At 28.8% G+C, this 22,418-nt stretch overlaps 1 protein-coding gene across 2 annotated transcripts; it reads left to right on the top strand.

The window, feature by feature from the left end:
* Positions 1-19,344: 19,344 nt before the first annotated feature.
* On the top strand, positions 19,345-22,070 carry LOC148226519 (serine protease ea-like). Of its 2 annotated transcripts, none has more exons than XM_088203886.1 (5): positions 19,345-19,432; positions 20,489-20,671; positions 20,741-21,052; positions 21,120-21,282; positions 21,624-22,070. In XM_088203886.1, exons 1-5 carry the CDS (start codon positions 19,378-19,380, stop codon positions 21,859-21,861), a joined length of 951 nt encoding a protein of 316 aa, XP_088060012.1. In that variant the 5' UTR covers positions 19,345-19,377; the 3' UTR covers positions 21,862-22,070. The 2 variants fall into 2 exon arrangements, with proteins under 2 accessions (XP_088060012.1, XP_088060011.1); XM_088203885.1 differs by having other exon boundaries at positions 19,348-19,432; positions 21,627-22,070.
* Positions 22,071-22,418: the final 348 nt, after the last annotated feature.

Genomic DNA, 22,418 nt, shown 5'->3' with positions numbered 1-22,418 from the left:
ATGCGTAAACGAAATTTCACAATAATATCTTTAAAAAATCCGCCAACGAAGCAACGCAGGTTAAAAGTATTTTATTTTACATTTACACACTTGTAATATCGCAACAAAAAAAATTGTTCAACAGGCATTTTTCTGACACAAATATGTAATAGGTTTGAAGCCACATACTTGAGAAAAGTGCAAAATAAAAAGAAAAATACAATTATCAAACTATGCGTCAGCCAATTATAAAATTATCTTTCGATCCCGAACCACATTGTTGATAAGTTCCAAGTATTTGGCTTCATTGAACACTTATTTGGCCGATAGGCGTATGTTTTGCAACCGATACATTTTTTACCATTATTGAGATATATAGAAGCTCATATTTCGGACATGAAATCATGTGTCCAAGGTTCTCCTCTTCCTCCGTTTGATGGTTAAAATAAGTTCTCGATTATGTCCTATCATGGAGAGAATTCAATCATTTGAAACTCTCTTAGTTCATTGAACTTTTAACATACGCCTCTAAAGCTACATTTCGAACCCTTCCAGTCTATTGATTGTATTAATTATAAGTCCAAGTCTCGCATCCGTATAATAGCAATGACCAGATATATAATTTAACAAATTTAATTCTGGTCTGAAAATGTAAGTGCTTGCAACCATACTTTAGGAGTTGACAACCAGTTACTGTGATACTACATATATTATATATTATTTTTTGCGAAATAGCCGGATGTCACATCCGGCTATTTCGCAAAAAACATATAAATAAATATAACAATAAATATATAAATAAATATATAAATAAATATAAATATATATAACAGACGAAAAATATAAATATATAAATAAATATATAAATAAATAAATAAATATATAAATAAATATAAATATATATAACAGACGAAAATATATAAAAAAAATATAAATATATAAATATAACAATAAATATATAAATAAATATAAATATATATAACAGACGAAAAACCTTGAAATGAAACTGCCGCTTCAACGGGAACAAGCGAGACAACGAATATTCTTACACGCATTTATCGCTTCTTCCTCGCATACATCGGTAAACGTGAACAATGCATTGACAAAAAAAAAGCCGATGCACTTTTGTAGTACGAATTTTTAATGTATCAGTTAACAGCAAACTGTCTTTGGATTCGGTACTTTACTTTACTCAACCAGCCGGGGGTGTATTTTTTCAGAAATATTTATTTTATTAAGGAATTTCGTGATTTTTTAAAAACTCTGCTGCTATTAAATCATGTTTTAATATTTGTGATCGTCTTTTAAGTTTTTTCCCATTTATTATGGCTTTTCTTATACAATTATACTTTTCGCATAATAAATGCAGAAAAACGTTTTTTTTTTAATAATGAGAGATTTTGAAAAAATATTTTTAACACTTATAAACGCTCACATAATTATTATTCCTTTAATAAAAAAAAGTTTATCGATAAATATGTTAACAGAGCAATTATTTGTAGATGTTTTTCACATAAAAAAACAGTCAGTCTGCAATTTGTAATGCCTTTTAAACAAATATATTTAAAGACATAAATTTATAACGACTTTTATTGCATGCCTTAGATTATCTATAATTACCTTTGTTCAAAAAAATAAACAATTTTATATAAAAAATGAAAATATGAGGATAGGGGGTATGGGATGTTATGTGCCTGACTGTAAATCCGGATAGTTTTCCAAACTTTAACATGCTACAGACCGTTGTATTTTACAATATTGTTTCGCTACCCACATTAATACATATATAAAAATAAGTTTTACAACTAATAATAATAATTCTCAGATCAGAAGTTAAGCTGGTTCAAAGCGCTAGAGCACCTTCTTTATATATGTATATATATTTTAATTTTATAAAATCTATAAACGATTAAAATAAAAAACGGTCTAGCAAAAATTAAGTAAACATATATTTTTGCAGATTTAATTTTTATAATGTTTTTATTGCGGCTCTTAGATCGATATTAAGTGAAATATTTTTATTTTAATAATAAGTTTACAATTTAACTAAAATAGTACTTGTAAATAAATATATTTCCTAATTAATGAATTTAAATATTTAGTATTCTTGAAAATATATTAAGCCGATATGTCATTATACAATTTAATTGTAGTATTTATGTTTAATATCTATGAGCAACTCTATTAAAAATTGTTCACAATGATATTGTTAAAAAATTATAACTGCTTATTTTATAATAATATAATTTTTTTTATATTAGTAATATTATTATAGCAATATTTTTTAAAGGAGATATTGGGATGAGCACATCTAGGGCTTCATGCAATATTATTGTATTAAATTGTTACAAGCGTTAATAATAATGTTGATGCAAGGATTAATATTGTTATTCAATAGCATACTCTATGTGTGGAGCTAATGCAATTTATCAAAGTTTCTAAGGGTAAAGAGCAACTTGGAGCAATGTAGCATTATATTATAGTTGCGCACCATAAGCAGATTGGCGGAAACGTACGTATTCCCAGCGTTCATTTGCTTCACCTATATGTTTCAATAAGGCTTGGGACACGATATCGACATATTGTGTATTGGCTTATTGCAACTCTGTTTTTATTAAATTCTCACTCTCTCTCTCCCGCACGTCTTAAACGTATTACATTGTCAAAAATCAATAAAAGGGGTTTGTTTTACGATCGCTAGGGGCGGCAGACACACTATGCCGAGGCGCGTCTGGCGTTTTTTAATGCAATGAGTGTCAGCTCTCGCGACAAAACTAAAGCCGTATTGCCCTTTTTTCAATTCCCCTTTCATCCCAGGGCTTCAACTTTGACTTTCCGGCTGCGAGAGTCGGGGACCTAATAACGACCGCATTGCAAACATTCACGGGCGTAGACGAGATTTGTTTAAGATGATATCGCGCGAATTTATTGCGCGACCATTTTCCTCTCTCGCGGATACTCCCCCTGATTCTTTAATGGGCCATCTCCCTAAAACCAATTTCGCAGATGTCGATACTTTGATTATAGATACGATCAACACAGGAAAACATTTAAAGTTTGCCTTCAATGTATACGGACGTGTGTGTGTATTTATGTGCCAATGTTTGCCTGTTAATATGTGCGCATGTGCAGATAAAGTGCTTTTGGAATAATCGTCTAGCAAACAAAAAAGTTTAAGGATGTACTATAAGGTACAACTGTAGGGTTACCAGTATAAATTGGCAGATAGCAATCGCACCAATGTCTTTGCATTAAGCGTTATAACCAAAGTCCGATATAATATTATCTATTACTAAGCTAATTTAGAACACCTAAAGTTCAATATAATATATAATATATGTATCACAATGCACATTTCAAACACGGGGTCACTCACACTTCACGTATCTAATAATAACTCTAATGAAGGTAATAAAAATGTTTAAACATTGCAACTACTCTCTAAGGTCGAAATAGCTTTGTTTGAACAGTCTCGAGTCTAGACTGTTAACCAATAAGCCACGGGTTTGAGACTCGTTGCAGACTTGAAATTTAATTTATAAAAATGCGCTTTTATTAAATAGCTGCAAATATTGTAAATTATAAAATAGATAATTTATAAATATATAAATATACAATATGTCCGCAATTTTAGACTTTCAGATAGGTGGATCATACTTACTTGTAGGTATTTTTTATATTTAATTGACTTACTCGGTTGTAACGCATTGAGCTTACACCTTTCAAGTTTTAACTGAAGAATAATAAACATAAATACTAATGCTAAAACCATAAAATAATAGCACTTTCGAGTAAAATCTCAATTAAAAAAAAATCATTTTAGCAGTTTTTTTGTACCGAAGTGTAGAAATATTTACTGTGTTTGTCAATTATAATTAAATTATTTTGTCATTAGGCGAGTGCTTTTTTCAGTATTCTTAGAGGTGGTCAGCCGTAATGACTTAGTGGCCATGCATAATCGTTTTGTTTGAATGATTTCTTCATACGCGTATAAATAATGTCGATATGCTTTGTTTTATTATATAAATAACATTGTAACGTTAGTTTTTGTAGCACTAAAAAGTATTTTTTTAAAAGTGCTAGTAAATGTGTTTACTTTGAATAATATTGAAAATAAAATCTTGTTTTTAGTAAAAATTAAATCTCTCGATCACACTTTAACAAATAATGTTGAATTCTAAACAGTTATATTTTATTTTATTTAACTTTTAAGAATATTTATATCAATACAAAATCATCAACCTCCAGTGAGACTCAGGGTGAAATCTAGTCAGAGTTTTATTACATTATATTTACATATGTTGCGACAGACGATAAATGGCGAGATGTTTTCTCAGAGCGGTGGTGGAGAAGTTGGCGCAAGGATGATGTCCGATAAAATATATGTAAAATATGCTTAATGTGTATTGGAGCTATTTTTAGAAATAATACATTTCTTACTTAAATATAATATACATACTTGGTTAAAAAATATATTTTTTTATAAAATTAAGGCGGATGGATTGTGTTGGGTGACAATTATACTCAGATCCGCTGCAGTAGTATTTTATTTTATTATATTATATAATAAATTGTTACATGTTGTTAGAAATCATATGGCAGACGAAGCGCCTCCGGTTGTTGTCTTCCCATCAAAGTCCAGCAGATAATTTGTTGCATTCATAGTTTTTGGTCATATAAAATATTACACATTAATAAATCTATGCGTTGCATATATGTATTTTTTTAATAATTAATGTGAATAATACTAGTTTCTATATAGTATTCTGCGATTTAAATAAAACTGATAGTTACACATTTATTTATTATTATAAGAATTGTCGTCGAATAATGTTCCTAGCGTCAGCGATATGCACAAAGAGAATTCGCCAATTCTTTGAAAATACATTATGGAGGAAAAGCGACAGCGTAGAGTGTCACTTGGAACGGAGTAAACGAATAAGCAAGGGAAAAGGATCATTAAAATTATTAATAATATTAATTATAAATAATTTTAGTGTCAATTCTGTTCCTACTATCTGCATTAGTGAGGAAACGTCAAAAAATATTTATTTCTTTAAATGCAACTTTTAAATTGAGAGCACTTTAAGTAATTATTAATATAACTATAGTGTAAATTGTTCAATAGTGCCAGACTTTTCCATACTGTTGGTACTACAATGTCTATATAAAAACAATACATTACTTATACAGATGTAACAAGACTTTGTATTGATTCTGCTAACTGCTGTCGTTTTTGCTTCTCGTGTCGTTTTTCCATAGAATAAAATAGAGCGCGACTCAAACGGGAAACCGTTTACGTTTCCGGTTTTCCTATACATCCTGTGTTTGACTTTCCTTTTATTGCGTTCATTGCGCACAATATTTACACGACTTACAGGCTTAAGTATTTTAATACACAGTGTTTCATAGTATAAGTATCTGAAAATATTTTTTTTTACTACGTATATGCTAAAGTGGAATTAAATAATATCGTAAAATCCTTCGGTAAAACTTAGTCGCGAGTTGTTGATTTGTAATCCAAGAAAACTTGCGCAGACTTCACCTTCAAAGTGCTTTTGATCGCAAAACAATCTGCTAAAACAATTACTTTAGAAAATGAAGAAGTTTTATTTCATTCAAATGAACTTGTAAAGAACATTTAATTAAGCCCGCCGTGTTAGACAAATAAATTTTCCAAATAATTTTTCGCAGTATCGATTAAATATTGTTATTTTATGCAGTTTGATATTTATGTTATTACGCTGTTCGTATATTTGCAAAGTAGTAGTAGCGACATGTTGTCTATTTTTAACGAAAGACCCAAGAAATAAGAAATATCAACAAAGTTTTTAATTTTTCCTCGGTCTCGCATTCGAATCATATTTAAATGTTAAGCAGCGCCGCATTTACATTTAAATGGATTTCTTTTGATATGAATTTTAAATCTCCAACAACTGTGGCACATTTCGCTGATATCATTTTGTGGTGGCTCGTAAACATTCGCAGGTACATGCTGGAAAGTTTCATGGCCTCGCATTTCTCCTCTTTAATCACATCTCTCTTATGACATTCTTGAGATTTGTCTCGGTTATGTGCTTCTCGCTCTCGAGGCGAAACGTCACTAGAGATTTTGATCAACGGTCTAAGGTTTCTTTAAAATTAACGACTTCTCGTCTCCAAACTGAAATTAGTTTTGTTTTATAGGCATTTACGACATGATTAAAATTAAGTTTATAACATTAAAGCTTAAGTCATAAAATTAAGATTGTACTATGAGTTCTTATTAAAAATAAAACACTAAAAATATTGATATTTATAAACACATATTTTAATAATGTATCATTTATATTCCTTTTTTATATTGCTAGATAATAATGTAGGTTTAGTTGTTATTTTTTACGATTTATAGGAATGATTCCCAAATCCTGAGTAATTTAAAGAAAAGGATTTGGGTGGTTCATAAACAAGAGCCGCGTGTAAAAAAACGATTGATATGTAAAAAATCGAGTAGCGAATTTCCTTTTTCTTTTTATATAATATAATATGTACATGTATAGATACACCAGTGACTAATATCTGAAAGACATGGGTTGAAATCGCCTAGGAACCTTGTGTTTTTTACTTTTTATCATGTCTGGGAGATCAAAACTGGTGATTAATTTATTGATTGATCATCACAAATTAGGTTTTTATAGATTTTCTTAATTTCGTAAATGAATTTTGTAATAAATATTTATATTATTATTATATTTATATTTATTTATATATAATCGAGAATTATATTGTAGTTTATAATAAATAAAATATTTGTCACTAACAAACAGATTTATATTTCAGTCCATTATAACGTATTGGGCTAATGCCTCTCTTGTTGTAAAGAAAGATTTTTAATAAACAAATACATTTTATTTTTTAGCGTGATATTTTCACACATTATACTATGTAAGTACAAGTTGTAATCAAAGTAATTAATGAACAATTAATTTGTAAAACTGTTTCATGATGTAATAGAAATATTAAAAATACAATGTAGACTTTAATGGGAATATTTTTTTATTATTTTAATTCTTTACTTTTATTTTATTCTCAAATAAAAATAAAAATCAATATAATATTTTTTAAATAATTAATTTAAATTGATTTTTAGGTAGAGTTCATTACTGATCGTCGATTTGCTTTCTTCTTTTACTCGTATACATTTATTTTGCTAAAATATAAAAAAATCATGTTTAATTGCCAAATATTAATATAGTAAGATAAATTGTAATGTAATAAATATAAAGTAAATAAAATATAATTAGTTATATTAAGAAAAAACTATTTTGAATACAAATTAGCATAAACTTTTTTTACAGTTATAATTTTCTGTAATATATATCCTAGCAAATACAAGATAATTTTTTGTAACTTATATTTGTATAACAGATAAAAATACGAAATTATGGTTTAATTATAGCAGAAAATAAGTATTTTTTTTGCTTCAATAATATTATTATTGGTTAGTTTTCATATTGTTGTATTGTTCTAATTGTAAACCTACTTTATGCCTAATTCAAATATAGAACAATTAAAAGTTTATGGGCTTAAATTTAACACTTCAAGATTTCCACAATGGAGATTAAAATTATAATATCAATCGATCATTTTAGATCAGATTTACAAGCTTCTCCTAATCTCGAGATTAATTCAAATATCGAGTTGATCAACTATAAGCTGACTGTCTCGCAATGTATTACTATTAATGCGATTTAGTAATAAAATAAAAATCGTACAAAGAAAGGTACCAATAATTTCATATTAATAGCACATTAAACAAGTCCCTGTAAAATGGTATTATATAATAAAATTACCAATTTATAAAATTATGTTTTCGTTTTTTTCGTAGAAATAAATCAGAATACAATTAAATTTTAATCGATTTATTCATAAACTTACTGTGTGTCTATTCCTTTATTATGTTACTAACTTAACCTATATAATAAAATTATTATAGCGATTTATAAATAGGTGTAAAGCTATATTCTTTGTTAGTGATAAGAATAAATATAATTACATCATCATGGTTCTAATGCTACTTACAATGTTGATCAATATTTGTTTTCTTGTCTTGTACGTATTTTTTTATTGAGGTAAAAAATAATTAAAGTGTTTACTACATTATTTTTATTTGTAAAATACGGTGGAAATTAAAAAAGCTTAGCAAACCGTTAATATTAACACGTGTAAATCGCCTGAGCGCGTTTAATTTTAACGCCAACTTTGAATATGTATTAGGTTTTCGTCGTTTTGCAGAAATTAATCTCAATCATAGAAGCATAATACTATGATGGAAACAGGTGGTAAATTTTACTCTGAAACTAATTGATATCACATAAGCCCTTGCCGGATTTACTGATCACGTCCTCGTCGCGCCGAAGTTCGCCAAAAGCTTGTCGAGCTTTTGCAGAAAGCTCGCTGAGATTATTCTCGCATACCTCGTGAAAAACTTTGCCATAAAAAAACTTCACGTACCTAATTCAGATTGAATAAGCGGCACCCCATGTTTACTTATTCATGTCAAGTATGTGTGTTTGCATTAAATGTGGGTACACACATATGTACGTGGTATGTAAAATACACACAAGAGCGTTAAAAATATATATTTATATGTGTATTAAAACATTGCGCGTTCTTAAACTTTATATTATAAGATTTTTTAGCTCAGCTCAAGGTAACATTTTGGGGTGTAATGGCCTAGTGAAAGTTTTTTCTTCACATGAGCCGGGTAGTTGCGCGTACAGACCTTTAACTGGGCAGTTTCCGTCGTGTGTACAATCCCGTCGGAAGTTTTTATAGGCTCGTTCCCAGCGGAGGGTGCAATAAAAATATGTATGGTTTGGGAGTGTCCCGGCGCGAGCGAGAAGGTTAAGTGACGTCATTACTAGATGTCGCCCACAATCTTGCTACTGAAACCTTAGCGTATGACGTCAGATTAACATTGACGTGATTTTTGCCTTTCTAGAATATAAAACAAGACTACTTTGCTTTAAATATTACTAACTCTTTTTAGACGTTAAAGATTACGCCAGCGGCTTACACACTAAAAGGGGGAGGGGACGACAAGCTTAACTATTAATCTTTTATAAATTATAAAAAAATTATAAATATTTTAAAGTAACATATATTTTTTTGATTGATTAGAAAATAAATTCATTAATAATAAAGATACTGATGCTTATACAAGATAGTCAAAGTAGTACAAGAAAATAAAAACAACAAAGCATGAAAATACGGTTTTCTAATTTATTATTTGGATTCACAAGTATTATGATAAATCGCTTGAAAGCCCGATGTGTTTGGTTTGTATAAAAGTTTCGACTAGATATAGTATGAAATAGGAGAAGGGCACTTGAAATTTAAATACGTAGATTAAAAAAACACATATAGTAGTTAAAGAAAAGCTCGTTTTTCCGGCAGATATTGAATGAGTTGAAATAATGTTACGCGAATGATATGCAAAACAGTTTACACATTACTCATACGAATAATGCTCACACGGAATATCACTTACATGGTTAAAAAAAGGGGTAAGTTTTTTAAGGAAAGTTATTTAATTTCTTTATTGACAGGACACAAAGGTAAATCAATTTTTTTAAATAATATTTTATTTTATATTTATACGCTATTTAAATATTTTTTTTGCTTTTACAAGAAAACTTTCCGGGTTTAATAATAATGTAGTAATTTGGTATTTTTTATTTAAAAAGCTGAAGCAAAATTAAATTTTTAATAGAAAATTTTAATAGGCAAATGTAAAATTTAATCATATTTCTGACAAGCATGTAAATGATAAACATTTGTTATAAAGTTGAGCTTTCTTTTAGTACATAGTTGCTTAATTAAGAAAGGCTTGAAATGCTCTGTATTATCAAATTTGCAAATTGAAAATGTATTTCTTATTAACTAACGTTACATAGTTACTAGTAACAGGAACTTGAATAAATATGAAATTTATATTCTGGAATATGAAATATATATTCTGGATCGATTTTAGGTTTAATTTATATAAGATATAAAAATTAAGTTCTATACATATATTTCGCTAGAGCACCATGGTATTTAAATTTTAAAAAAATAACTAAACATTAAAAATAAATAGTCACAAATAAATATCCACTATAATCTTATTGTAATTAAATACTAATTTGAAGTTGCTTTAATTTATTTAGTATTTCTAACTGCGTAGATGAAAAAATTAAACCATCACCCAAAATATTTTTATATTTTCCGGTATCAGTAAGAGAAATATATTTTAATATTTTCTTAAATAAAAGTAACATATTAATGTAAATCTTTATAAACTAACATATGGTAATAAATGATTTAAAATAATATTATTACAAATAATAAATAATATTTAGAGTCTGTAAGATTGCATATGTCCTTTGTTTATATCTTATTCACAAATTCGAATTTTATAGGATATTCGCCAGTTTGGAACATTTATGGTACTTGATACGGATGACTTGCTAACTTTTGTTTTATTGTTTTCTAAGCGAGTGGCATTCATGGTCCAACAAACTTCAAAGGGTGAATGTACAGGGTGAGGCAAAAGTTAATTTCTAAGTTTAAACCTGCAACTTCTACCGCATAATACTCATATTTTTATTTTATATGGTAAAAAAATACAATCTATTTTTATAACACTTCAAACTAATATGTTAGATAAATATTTATACATCTGTCGATTATGGGTTGTATAGAGTAAATTGGCAATGAACTATTTTTAGTATAGCAAACACTGATATAGAGAAGCACACGTATTCATTCAGACTGTGGAAAATAATTTTCGCTTACAGGAAAAAACAGAATGATATATTGTGGTGCGATATTACAATAGCGCACATTATGGCTTCAACGATTCCGGAGACGATGCTCTAATATACTTCATATTGCGTATAGTACAACTAGTAATGTTCGCTCAAAATATACCCGTTTTTATATTGCGCTTTTATGTGTCATGGTTTTTCGTGGCGACGAAGAAAACTGTTTATTTGTTTTGGTTATTTCACTATAGGATTTTTACGACTAGTGTCACAATATCATTTGTGTTATATTTTTATATTTGATAAGATTATATAGTCAATGGCAGAAAATAATCTTACTTATAAATTAAAACAACGTACCACAGAGATAAAATGTATTTAAATGCTGGTTATGAGTAGTCTGATTTTATATACTAAATACTATTTATTATGTTCTTTCAAATATAAATTTTATTTAAAAACAAATAAATAACATTTTTATGAACTATAACATAATGAAATTATTTTATTTGTGTTGTGAAATATGTATGTCTAGTGTTATAAAAATATGTGGCTCAGTGTAACAAAAATATATGTCACGCGATATTATCATTCTATTGTCACTACCGTATCTCTTTGTCTTCTCTAAAAACGCAAAACGCCATTGTTCATATTTTATAATTATGTAATGGTTAGGATTATAATTATATTCACTTTTGGATACAAGATAATCGAATCTTATAAAATCTCAGAAATCCATGATGTTTGGGATTTATGTACAAATAAAAATCTAAGACAGTTTTTAATGTAAAAATTAAATCGCTTTTGAATAGTTATTTTTATTTTAATGATTAATTTTTTTTTTATAAATATTACTTTTACCTATTTCTCAGTAAAATGTTAAAGGCTTTGATTCAAAACATTCCAATAGTCCCTTTTTCACATCGTCTACTAGTTTTGCAATGATCGAAATAAATGGTAGTCGGAAGGAGCAAGGTTTCAAGAATAATGTGAATGTGATAAAGCCTTCAAGCCAAGTTTCTTGATTTTATCAAGGTTCAATTTTGCAACAATTCAAAAAAAATGTAAGCTTTTTAAAACTGTTTTATTTTTGCAGCATATTAAATCTGTACTTATAGATCGGTTATAGATATATACTATATAGCTGCAGATTGAATTGGATATAGTATCAATCTATATATAAACCAATGTTTAACTTCTTACTGGTTGAGAGTTAAATCGCATGTGTCATCACGCAGCGTTTTGCCACTTGCGCAGGATTTTTTCGCATATTGCAGCTGCCGCGGGGTACGACGAGATAGAGCGAACGGATCGGAAACAAAAAAGCAGGAAGTTTGTACAAAGCACGGAAGAATGAGTCGGAGAACCGAGCACCAGGGCTCGAGGTTCTATTCAATGGGATTTACGTTTTGTTCCGACTGTAACGTGGCGACAGAAGAAGGACCGGCTGCTGCAACATCTGCGCGTATATGAACGTGGCATCCTTCAGACACCCGTCCTTATGCCGATGTACATTTCAAAAGTTTTAATCTTGCCTGCAAACACCCTCGTTTCCCATTTAGCTCGACAATTATAACTCTCCGCGCATTATCGTTTAAATGTATTCAGGCGGTAGGTATGTAATTATACATCTAAATGAATTTTTAATGTCACCACAGAGCGTTACTATTAAATTTTAATAATTAATTTTAATTTTAAAACTCAAATATTTAACGAGTTTCTTACAGAGTCGATCCTTACTTACAGCAAGAGACTCAAATAAAAATAAAAAATATTATTTATAAATATACATGTCTTGCAATGGGGTCCCACATTAAATATTATCCGGAAAAAATCATGGCAAGTAATATCAAAATATTTTATAGATCACAAAATTAATTATTTATATAAAAAAAGACTGACGAAAAAATAAAAAATCGTTGTATGTTTAAATGTATTCATATTTATGGGAATTTAGTTAAAATCTAATTTATCTTGGTTTAAAATCGATAACCAGGTAATTGAAAGTGTTTTCGCGTCGTCTCTTTTATTTAGTGCTATATATTTTTTTAAATTCGACTTCAATGCTTCTCTTTATTTTTTTACAAATGGGTTTTTAATTTTGCATGAAGTTTATATAGTGATTTTTATTGAAAGTGTAGTTTGGCAAAGTTGATTTTTCATTAAAGCAATTTTTGGCGTTTCTATGTTTTATTTTTCTTTGGGAAATCCTACGGTTTATTTGACCAATGTAAAATTTGTCACAATTGCCACAAGAAATTTGGTATACGCTTTCTGATTCGTTATTGAGTTTGTCTTTTTAATTCAGTAGAATGGTTCCTATTTTATTTTGAGATTTACGAATTGTCCCAACACTCTTTTTAGAAAGTACACGCCCTATCTTTTCTGAAATCTTTTATGAACTTTTTATCTTTTCTGAGAGTATGTTTTGTTTATGCATTTTCAGTAACCTATAGAAACTAAGGATTATGGAAGATGTTTGACGTGGAATAATATGTTTAATTTTACTCGGAAAAGATTTTTTGTCAATGAGTTTTGATTTCTAGATAAGGGGTATATATCTGTTTTTTTAAATATTTTGTCATTTCGTGTATTAAATGTTGTCATTAAGAATATTTGATAATTATAATTCTGATCAAAAATTACATGGTCAATTTTTCTAGATTTTTTAATTTCGTAGAAGAATATCTATATCTTTACTATAAAAAATTAAAAAGGTATTCTAGTAGTTGTATTACTTATAATATATAATTTACTGCAAGCACCATATCTACATAAATGTTATTATAGTATTTTTATTTTTAATAAAATTTTGTTAAGAACTACCTAGTGTTTGCAAATATTTAAAAAAAAATAAGCGGTAAACATATAACCATTTTTTCACCTAACTTGAATTTGGTAGTGCTATTTAAATATACAAGGTTTGCTCTCATTTTAGTGTTAATTAAATAAGTTTTCTAAATCTATATACCATATTTATTTTAGATATTTGAAGTAAAAGCTGACAAACAATGTGTTATACCTTTGAATTAAATTAGGATATTTAGCACTTTAGACATTGCGAATTGTTCAACATTTTTAAAAAAAAACAAGGTTTCGTTGTTAATTACGTACAAAGGGAAAACCACGTTTAAATAATACAATGGGACATAAATATTTAACGTTTAAAGCGCTACTTTAAGAATGAATATAAAGTGTTTCCATGTAAGGTGAAAATGATACAACGGGTTTCTCTTAAGTTATGAATCTATATTAATTTTTATTGTTATATTTAAAGAAATGAGCGCTTGTCAAAAAGTCATTATATAATTTTTTATTAAAGAACAATATTTATAGTGTAGTGTGGGCGATAAGTCCAACGATTTTTCGTTACATTTATTGAGAGAGCGTTAAAAAGAGACAAAGCGTTATTGAAAAAATAATGTTTATTTGTTGGATATTATTTATATATATATAGGTTTATTGTAGTACATTATAAATTAGTTAAATTTAAAAAAAATATTTAATTTTCAAATACTTTTAGTACTGAATGGATTCTTATGAACTCTTACTAACTGGATTTAGCTTAAATGTCACCGAAATCCAAAAGTGAGAAAAAAAAGTAAAAACAGGTATTTAAACCAATAATTGCACAAATCGTACTTAAATACTGTTGTTTAGAATAATTGAAAAAAAATCCTTTTGAAAATGATGAAAGTTATTTTGTGTTTTGAGGCAAAATGGGTGTAAATTTGCAGCCAAATAATTACCAGATAAGATAATAACATTCGGATATGTTTCTTTAGTCTGCCTTGATGTCGTTCCAGAGATTAGGCGTTACATCTTATATATAATATTAATCGTTATAGACAATTTTAGAAAATTGCAGATGAGGATGTTTACGAAACAATTGCATCGCTTCTTGAGCACACCGCTAAAATGTGTTTACGCCTTAGGATAAAACACGATTCAAATAGCTACGATCGGTAACCAGAGAGTTGTTATTTTTATTGGTGGAGATAATGGATGGTTAACGTCTTTCGACGTATTATGCTGTTTGGTGGTCTGTGAAATATTTCCATATTGTTTAGGCTTTTTTGTAATACTTTCTTCTGTTGTGTGATATTTAAGGTCTTAAACTTTAAAAAAAATGTTGATAATGGAGTGTAGGAGACTTCTCTTTTAGTTGTTAAAATGGTCGTTAAGGTGATCTATAAATTGTAAGTAACGGTGCCTCAGACTCACAGTGGCTAACGAAGTCAGTAGTGTTAAATAAATCGCTGTACAGCTAAATTTTATGCGTTATTGTTTTGAACAAAATTATCAGCTTTATGAATAATATTATATATTATAAATTAATTGTTAATAATTATTCTTCAGACTTTTCGTTATGACTAACGTAACTAAAAAGTTAAATATATACATTTAATATAATATATAAACTAGATGCTTGTTAGCAGAATAAAGATTAAAGCTCGCTCACTGTAAATATTGTAGAGTGTCATCGATTAGATAGGGCGTAAAAAGGGCATATCGTAGTGCAGATATCGAAGGTAGTCGGGTGTTTGCAGCAATCAGTCTTCCTTACATCCGGCTCCGTCTCTCTCAATCTTCCTTTGGCGCTGCTCCCTCGCACGCCATTAGTCTCTCTTACGTGCCTCCGCCAACCTGTGCTGAGCCTTCTTCCGTTTCGCTGAGATTAACCTTAACTAAGTTTTTACCGTTCTATGTTCTCTTCGACGCGAGAGCCGCCGTCGGATGAAAATCCACTTAAAATTTATTATTATATTCCAGCTATGCGCCAACTCGCGAGAAGCGCTTCGATCTAATAAATAGTTTTGAGACTATTTTGATATTGGAAGTGAGGCATTGTTCTAGGTGATAAAACAGAATTTATTATTATTTTTTTAATTAAAATAATCGTTGAAATGGATCAGTAATTAAATTACGTTGTACAACAAAAATTTGCGATTTGATTTATGTTATGAAATATTAGCTGTAGTACCTGGCTTATCCCACGTTTATTTACCTTTATGGTTTCTTTCAATACTATATATATATACTTATGTTCTATGGTTACATTTGATAACATGTGTTTGATGTATGTATTAAATATCATTACTCATTGTATAACTTCCAATTCATCATTGAAACAATAAATGTAAAAAAAAAATATTTTTATAATAAAATAAAAATAAAGTCAGAGACAGAGAGAAGTTACTGTAGATTTGAGAAAAAATAGTTAAGCATCATATTTTAAATTACACATATTGACGCCATAAAATATTTATTTAAAAAAGTTACTAAACATTGTTTACATTACTATGTAACATGTTATGGAATATTTACAGCAACCAGGCTATCAAAAATACCTATGTTTGCTTTGGAGGTAGTCAATCGAAAAACGACTGCTTCTCAGCATCACTAAGTTTTACGTTGCTACATTTTCCAGACCCCCTTGTCCGGCGGAATTATTTTAAGCTTAGCTGAAGGTGTTTGAGGTAAAAATACGTCTAGCAAATTTTTGAGCAGAAATAGAGAATTTTAATTTATATCGCTAAAGTTTGTGCTGAGGCATCGAAAATGCTCGGCTTCGTTATGCGGAGTGCTTTTCATTTTAACATTATTTTGGCGATTCGCACTCTGTACGATACGCTAATTCGCAGCGTTCTTAAAAATGGCTGAATTCTAAAGATGCATAGTGCTATTTATTCTTAGAGAAAATTGAAAGAGAATTTCTCAGATATAATTACAAGTGAGAGTATGGTTGACGCATTGGGAACACCTGTTATATGGTCATATTTGTAAATAAAAAAAAGAAATAATTAAGATATAGCAGACAAGCGACGACATTATTAAATAGATGAACTCATATCAAGATAATAAGTAAAACTGGTCAAATCTTGAATATATAAATTAAATTAGTTACGTTTTTAAGATAAATAATTGATTTTATGTGTTACACAAAGTAATACTTTAATATAATATAAAATTAAATAAATCATGTTTAACAATGTGTTTGACTTCAAAAATAATATATAGAAATCGTATATTTAGATAACCTTTACATAATTGTTATTACAAATAAAATAATTTTATACTCTATAGTTAGCTCGTTATCACTGTTGTACTTGAAATAGTATAATCTTATAATTCTTTAAAAATAATAATAATAAAAATATTTTTGTAATTAAAGGTCAAAGTCAGCGTACTGTTTCAGATAAATTTTATACGTTAGTCTAATGTATAATAGTTAAATGATATGAAGAAATAATAACCTTGTAATAGATAAGACAATATTTAAACGATTTGTCTTATATAGATTTATATTATATTTGCTATTATGAAAAAATAAAAAAATATATTTTTTATTTAAGATTTGCTTTTATGTACTTATTGAACATATTATGCTTGTTTAGGCTTTCACGTTTACCTTGAAAATCCAGCAGATCAAGATACCGCTTGTGAGGAATAGTCTTCTAAGTAGACCTCATATCTAACAGCGAGAACCGAACGTCGGCAAGAAAGGCACATCGAGTACCATATTCCGCAGAGCCAGACAAAAGGGGTGCCGGAAGAGATAAAGTATAACAATTTATCATTGCGGTAACAGATAAAGAGGGGTCGGATCAAAAACGGAGAGAGAAGTGAACCTCCGAAGTTAGACATGTGCTAGATACGTACATCGACACGAGTGGACTATATATCTTCGATACAAAGCCCGTTTTGGTAGTTAATCATGTCTGCCGGATGAACATTAATCTATAGTTGTATTGTATTGCATTCATAACTGCAATGTATTATCCCGATTGATTTTACTCAGCTCGCTGCCATACTCTGCTTCATAACATATTATCGTTCGGAAGCAACAAAATTACTTCCATGCATGTGTTATGAGAATGTTGAGGTGTAATAATGGAAAATTAGAATTACGTTTTGTTACAAAGTATATATGTTTGTATAATATATATCTGCCAAGGCTATTCTTAACCATTGGTACTAATGTATTAATTTTTTTTGCTGCTTAGAAAAAAATCCTTAAAAATATAGAAAACCAAATGGTCAAATACAAATACCTTATATTTTATGAGCGGAAATTGGATTTGAAAGGGCTCAAGATATTTAAATCGTTCGTTGATTAATGATGAGTGATTTTTAATTAAGAGTCTTTACTGTGGTGTGAGAGTAGGTACCGTGGCTCTCGTTGGTTGTCAGTAATTCATAGAATGATTCGTTCATGTGTGGTGTTGTGGTTAAGGGTCACATATTTTATAATGGTCTTACAAGAAGCTAAGACAAATAGAAGACAAGGAAAATTGGGAGTCTGACAACATCTCTAAAAACCCATTTAGTGAAATGAAAAGAGGTGGACCACAAAATTCCCCATAGAGGGGGAATAAATATACTTCAGCAACCAGGAATCTTCTTATTCTTCGACATCTGACACATACTTGAATATCCAAATCGGAGTTCAAGGCACCCGAACTTTAAGAGAACCCCAATCTAATCCACTGGGTCCATTTCAGAGACACTTGCAGCCATGGAGAACCTGTTGTAACTGCTGTGCAACAAACAATTTATCTTTGTCTGCAACAAATAAAGATTCCGGACTTCAATTCATATTTCATTCTGGCTATCGTTTATTTGTAAATTTTATACATTGCTTTATTTCCTGACTCAATCAAGAAATACTAATAATCTTATTGTTTTTTTAATGTTCTGAATTCGCAATCCATTTTTCTATTATTCAAACATTTTTGTTTTAGAAAAAATTAGTTGTGCTAGATCTTGGCCCTCCTGATCTTGCGAAACAGTATGTATTGCCATTGGTTTAAAAAATTTGGAGACCCCTAGTTAAGAACCTCAAATATTGGAAATGGACAGTTCAAATAATTTAGTGTTTATAAAATCACAATAGTACTTTAAAAATAGTTATGTATATTATTTATTTTCTAACTAACAAACGGAATGTTAGTTTTTATACATAATGATGTAATCAATCTATTTCCTATATATAAAGTATCGTTTGTCGTGCGCACGTCACACTAATTGCAATAAAAAATCTCAGTTTGAGTGACACGTGAAACGAAGTTGCGCTAATTTCAGTGCATTTTTCCCTGACAAATGGTTCACTAATGACCACCGCTGTCAATCATTACGGCAAATCGCATTGAACCGTGCAAATTCAGCTTTGTTTGAATTTTGCATACCTAGAATTCATTCTAAATAAGTTCTGAAATTTCAATAGTAAAAAAGAGACATAGAACGCAATGCTCGTATGTATAAAGTATATATACATATATGTGTCTATATATGTACATATGTGATTCTGGGTGCGCCCTCAATATTTCTGAGTAGCTTGTTGCGAAAGTATTTGATCCCTTCCTAATCCTGTATTATCGCCAGGATTACATGTGTATCAGACTTTTTGCCTTTCGTTTCGCCAAAAAACCATGGAAACACGTCGGTACGGACAAAAATATATTTTTACTATGATAAAATGCAAGAATCGTGCGACAACAGATTTCGGGCGTTATCTAAACTTTTTTGACATTTAACCTAAATGTTTACAATTTATTTTAAAATTTGCGTGTCGATCAGTCTTTACTCAGCTCACGTCTTATAAAGAAGTATGTTTTCGATTAATTGTATTTTATTTTTGTCGTTTTTTGTTGAGTCTTTTCTAGGTGAGCTTATAAATTAACAATGCTTATATTAAGTTGAAAAGTAAGTCATTGCGTTTTTTTGTCGTTTAACTCCCTTGCGGTTTGTAAGCGTTAGTCTTTTCTCCATTAATGCTCTACTTAAACGGTCTAATGGTCGGTGTACGTGTTTGCTTTTAATATCTTCTTTTGTAACCTAAAAAAAAATAAATACGTATGCTCATCGCATCTTATGTGACCCATTATTAGATGTAGGTGTTTCTGTTAAAGTTTTGAAAATTAGCGAAAAAAACTCGTCTTTTTTTCTCTAGTATTTAAAAAAAACGATTGTTTTAACAGTTTGAGTTTTAGTTAAGTGTTGGCCGACAAATAAATTTGCTAATAGTTTTGTATAATATATTTTTATTGGCATTTTATTATTCTAGAAATGTTTTCACTGTGTATTTTTTCAATAATCTACAATATTTTTTTTAATATATAATACATATCTTATAAAGATAACAATATTATTTTAAAATTATAATTTGACGTAGCGCATTTTTAAAATACAAACGTTTATGTATGTGTCTTTGTTTTAATTATAATTGTTAAGCAGTTCATATGTATTAAGCACTAATTACTTTTTATATAAATGTAAGATAATATAGAACTGATTTTTGTTTAATATATGTAAATATAAATATAAACAAATATAAATATTTGTTTTTTCTGGTAACTGGTAAAATAATATTAATCAAATAATCATCTGGCAATTTATTGTGAAAAAAAAATATTTTTAAAGAAGTAATAAAACCTAATTAATAGTTTTTAGAATGGTTCAACTACATATTTGACGTCAATATTGACTGAGAGTGATTGGTCGACCAAAAAGCTCATCAATTTTTAAGCTGACCTTTTGCAACTTATTTTTGTTAAAAACTGCGTCGTCCTCACTTTTGTACATTTGTTTTGTATATGTTCAAAAAAACTGCAAATTTTTCAAATCATAATAAAAAACTTTATAGTGACGAGCCCTAATAAAAACGCAATGAATTGCTCAAAATAATATTTATAAATTCAACATTTTTCAATTAATTACAGCTTTTTCTCCAATAATTTACCTAAATAAAAATGAGTTTAAAGCAATACCGGATGTTCAAAATCATTCAAATCTGCATTTATTAAGAAGTGATTGCGGTCCACCGCCTCAGCAAAAAAATCATGCAAAATACGTGACGTCAGTTTTCGACTTTCCTTGGATGGTCTTATTAAAATATGACTGTGGTATTCGATTCTAATAAACATTATTATTAATAATAAAATTCTGATTTATAAATAAACTTAAATTTACAGATACATCCTATGAAACTGCATTTAAATGTTCTGGAGCTTTGATCAATTCAAAATATGTTTTGACAGCAGCTCATTGTTTAGTGCATTTGCCAAATAGCGCAAAATTAGTAGCGGTTAGAATCGGCGATCATGATACAACTAAAAGAATTGACTGCGAAAAAGTATTGAAAACCTCATCGGATATCTGCGCACCGCCTTCTGAAGATGTGCAAATAAATAAAATCATTCCTCATCCTAAATATGGCACGAATGAAAACAAATCATTAGAATATGATATTGGTTTGATAAGGTTAAGTGTGATGGTTACTAATAGTTGAGTATAGTGATAACAGTATGGTATGAAATAGGCACGATATTTTTTTATAATTACATATTCTAGCTATTATTAAACCCGTTTGTTTGCCAATTACAAATTCACTTATAAATATGGACTTGGAAGGATTGCCAGCAATTGCAACAGGATATGACGTTACATACAAGGATCTAAAAAAGAGTTATATGCCAGTTTTGGTCAACACAAGATGCGATGAAATTTATGAAAAGTAAGTTGATAATTGATAATTATTATTTATATAAACATTAAGTATTTAAAAAATATATCGGTATAACCTTTGACTTTTAAATTCTTGATAAATTAAAAATTTAGTTAGTTATATGATTACAAACAATATATGATAAATATAACAAGCGATATAAAGTTTTTAATACCCCAAGTTAAAACTGTGTTGCTTATGTATGAGTTAAGAATATTAATTATAAATTTATTATAATATTATTTAGTACACGAAAACGTGTCTTTACATCCCTTGACAGTTGGCTTTGGAAGCCTTGGAGCGTACTGCTTTATTTATACTCTTACGTGTTTAAAATTATATTTTTACAGCAGTAACTATCAAATTAGTAACACACAAGTTTGTGCTGGTGGACGAGATGGAGCAGATTGGTGTATTCGAATATCTTCAGGTCTTCACGTACCATCGATAATTGGATTGAATAAGCGATATGTTCTATTTGCTATTCCAAGTGGAGTTCCTAGCGTGTGCAATATGGCTGGAATGCCCAGAATATATACAAAGGTGAACTATTACATGGATTGGATATTAGACAATTTAGAATTTTAATTCTAAAATAAATAAGTAAATAAAGAAAATCATTTAACTGGTATACATATGTATAATATATTGTTTATTGCCGCAAAAATTATATTTTTGTAGCACATATTCAGTTTTGAGCTGATAATTTTTATTAAAAGAAAGACAGCTACTGTTATGTGTCAGATTGTATAATAAACTTGGTTTGCTTTAAAAAATAAAAAAATAAATTTTTACTGTCTAATATTTAAAATTTCCACATTAATAAGTAGTACTTAAATTCAAACTAAATCATTTAAACAGACCCCTCTGTTAAAAACTGGCAATATCATGGCTGACACATATCAACGAAAGACATCGTTGCTAGCTGACGTTTTTTCTATATAGTAGGAATTCACTACAAATTTACAACAAAAAACAAAGTAAATATATCAATAAGAAAAATTTCACAACAACTAAAAAAAACATCTTTAAATTATTTCACAACAGTTCAGAAAACAATTAAAATTTATACGATAAAAATACCTGATGAGGATCCTACAATTTCAATTAGTTATCACTCCATTAGGTTATTACTTTCATTTAGT

This window comes from Plectrocnemia conspersa, unplaced genomic scaffold (assembly GCF_051122295.1).
Source record: "Plectrocnemia conspersa isolate PC_06_02 unplaced genomic scaffold, ASM5112229v1 ptg000014l, whole genome shotgun sequence".
Taxonomy (NCBI): domain Eukaryota; kingdom Metazoa; phylum Arthropoda; class Insecta; order Trichoptera; family Polycentropodidae; genus Plectrocnemia; species Plectrocnemia conspersa.
The sequence above is the reverse complement of the archived record's forward strand: the minus strand, read 5'-3'. Positions and strand labels throughout refer to the sequence as shown.

What these genes read in the sequence shown, in the direction of transcription:
- LOC148226519 (XM_088203886.1), top strand. Translation starts at nt 19,378, where the DNA reads ATGTTTTCGATTAATTGTATTTTATTTTTGTCGTTTTTTGTTGAGTCT. An exon ending in CTTATTAAAATATGACTGTG is followed by an intron (nt 20,672 to 20,740) that starts GTATTCGATTCT and finishes TTAAATTTACAG; the next exon opens with ATACATCCTATGAAACTGCA. An exon ending in TGCGATGAAATTTATGAAAA is followed by an intron (nt 21,283 to 21,623) that starts GTAAGTTGATAA and finishes ATATTTTTACAG; the next exon opens with CAGTAACTATCAAATTAGTA.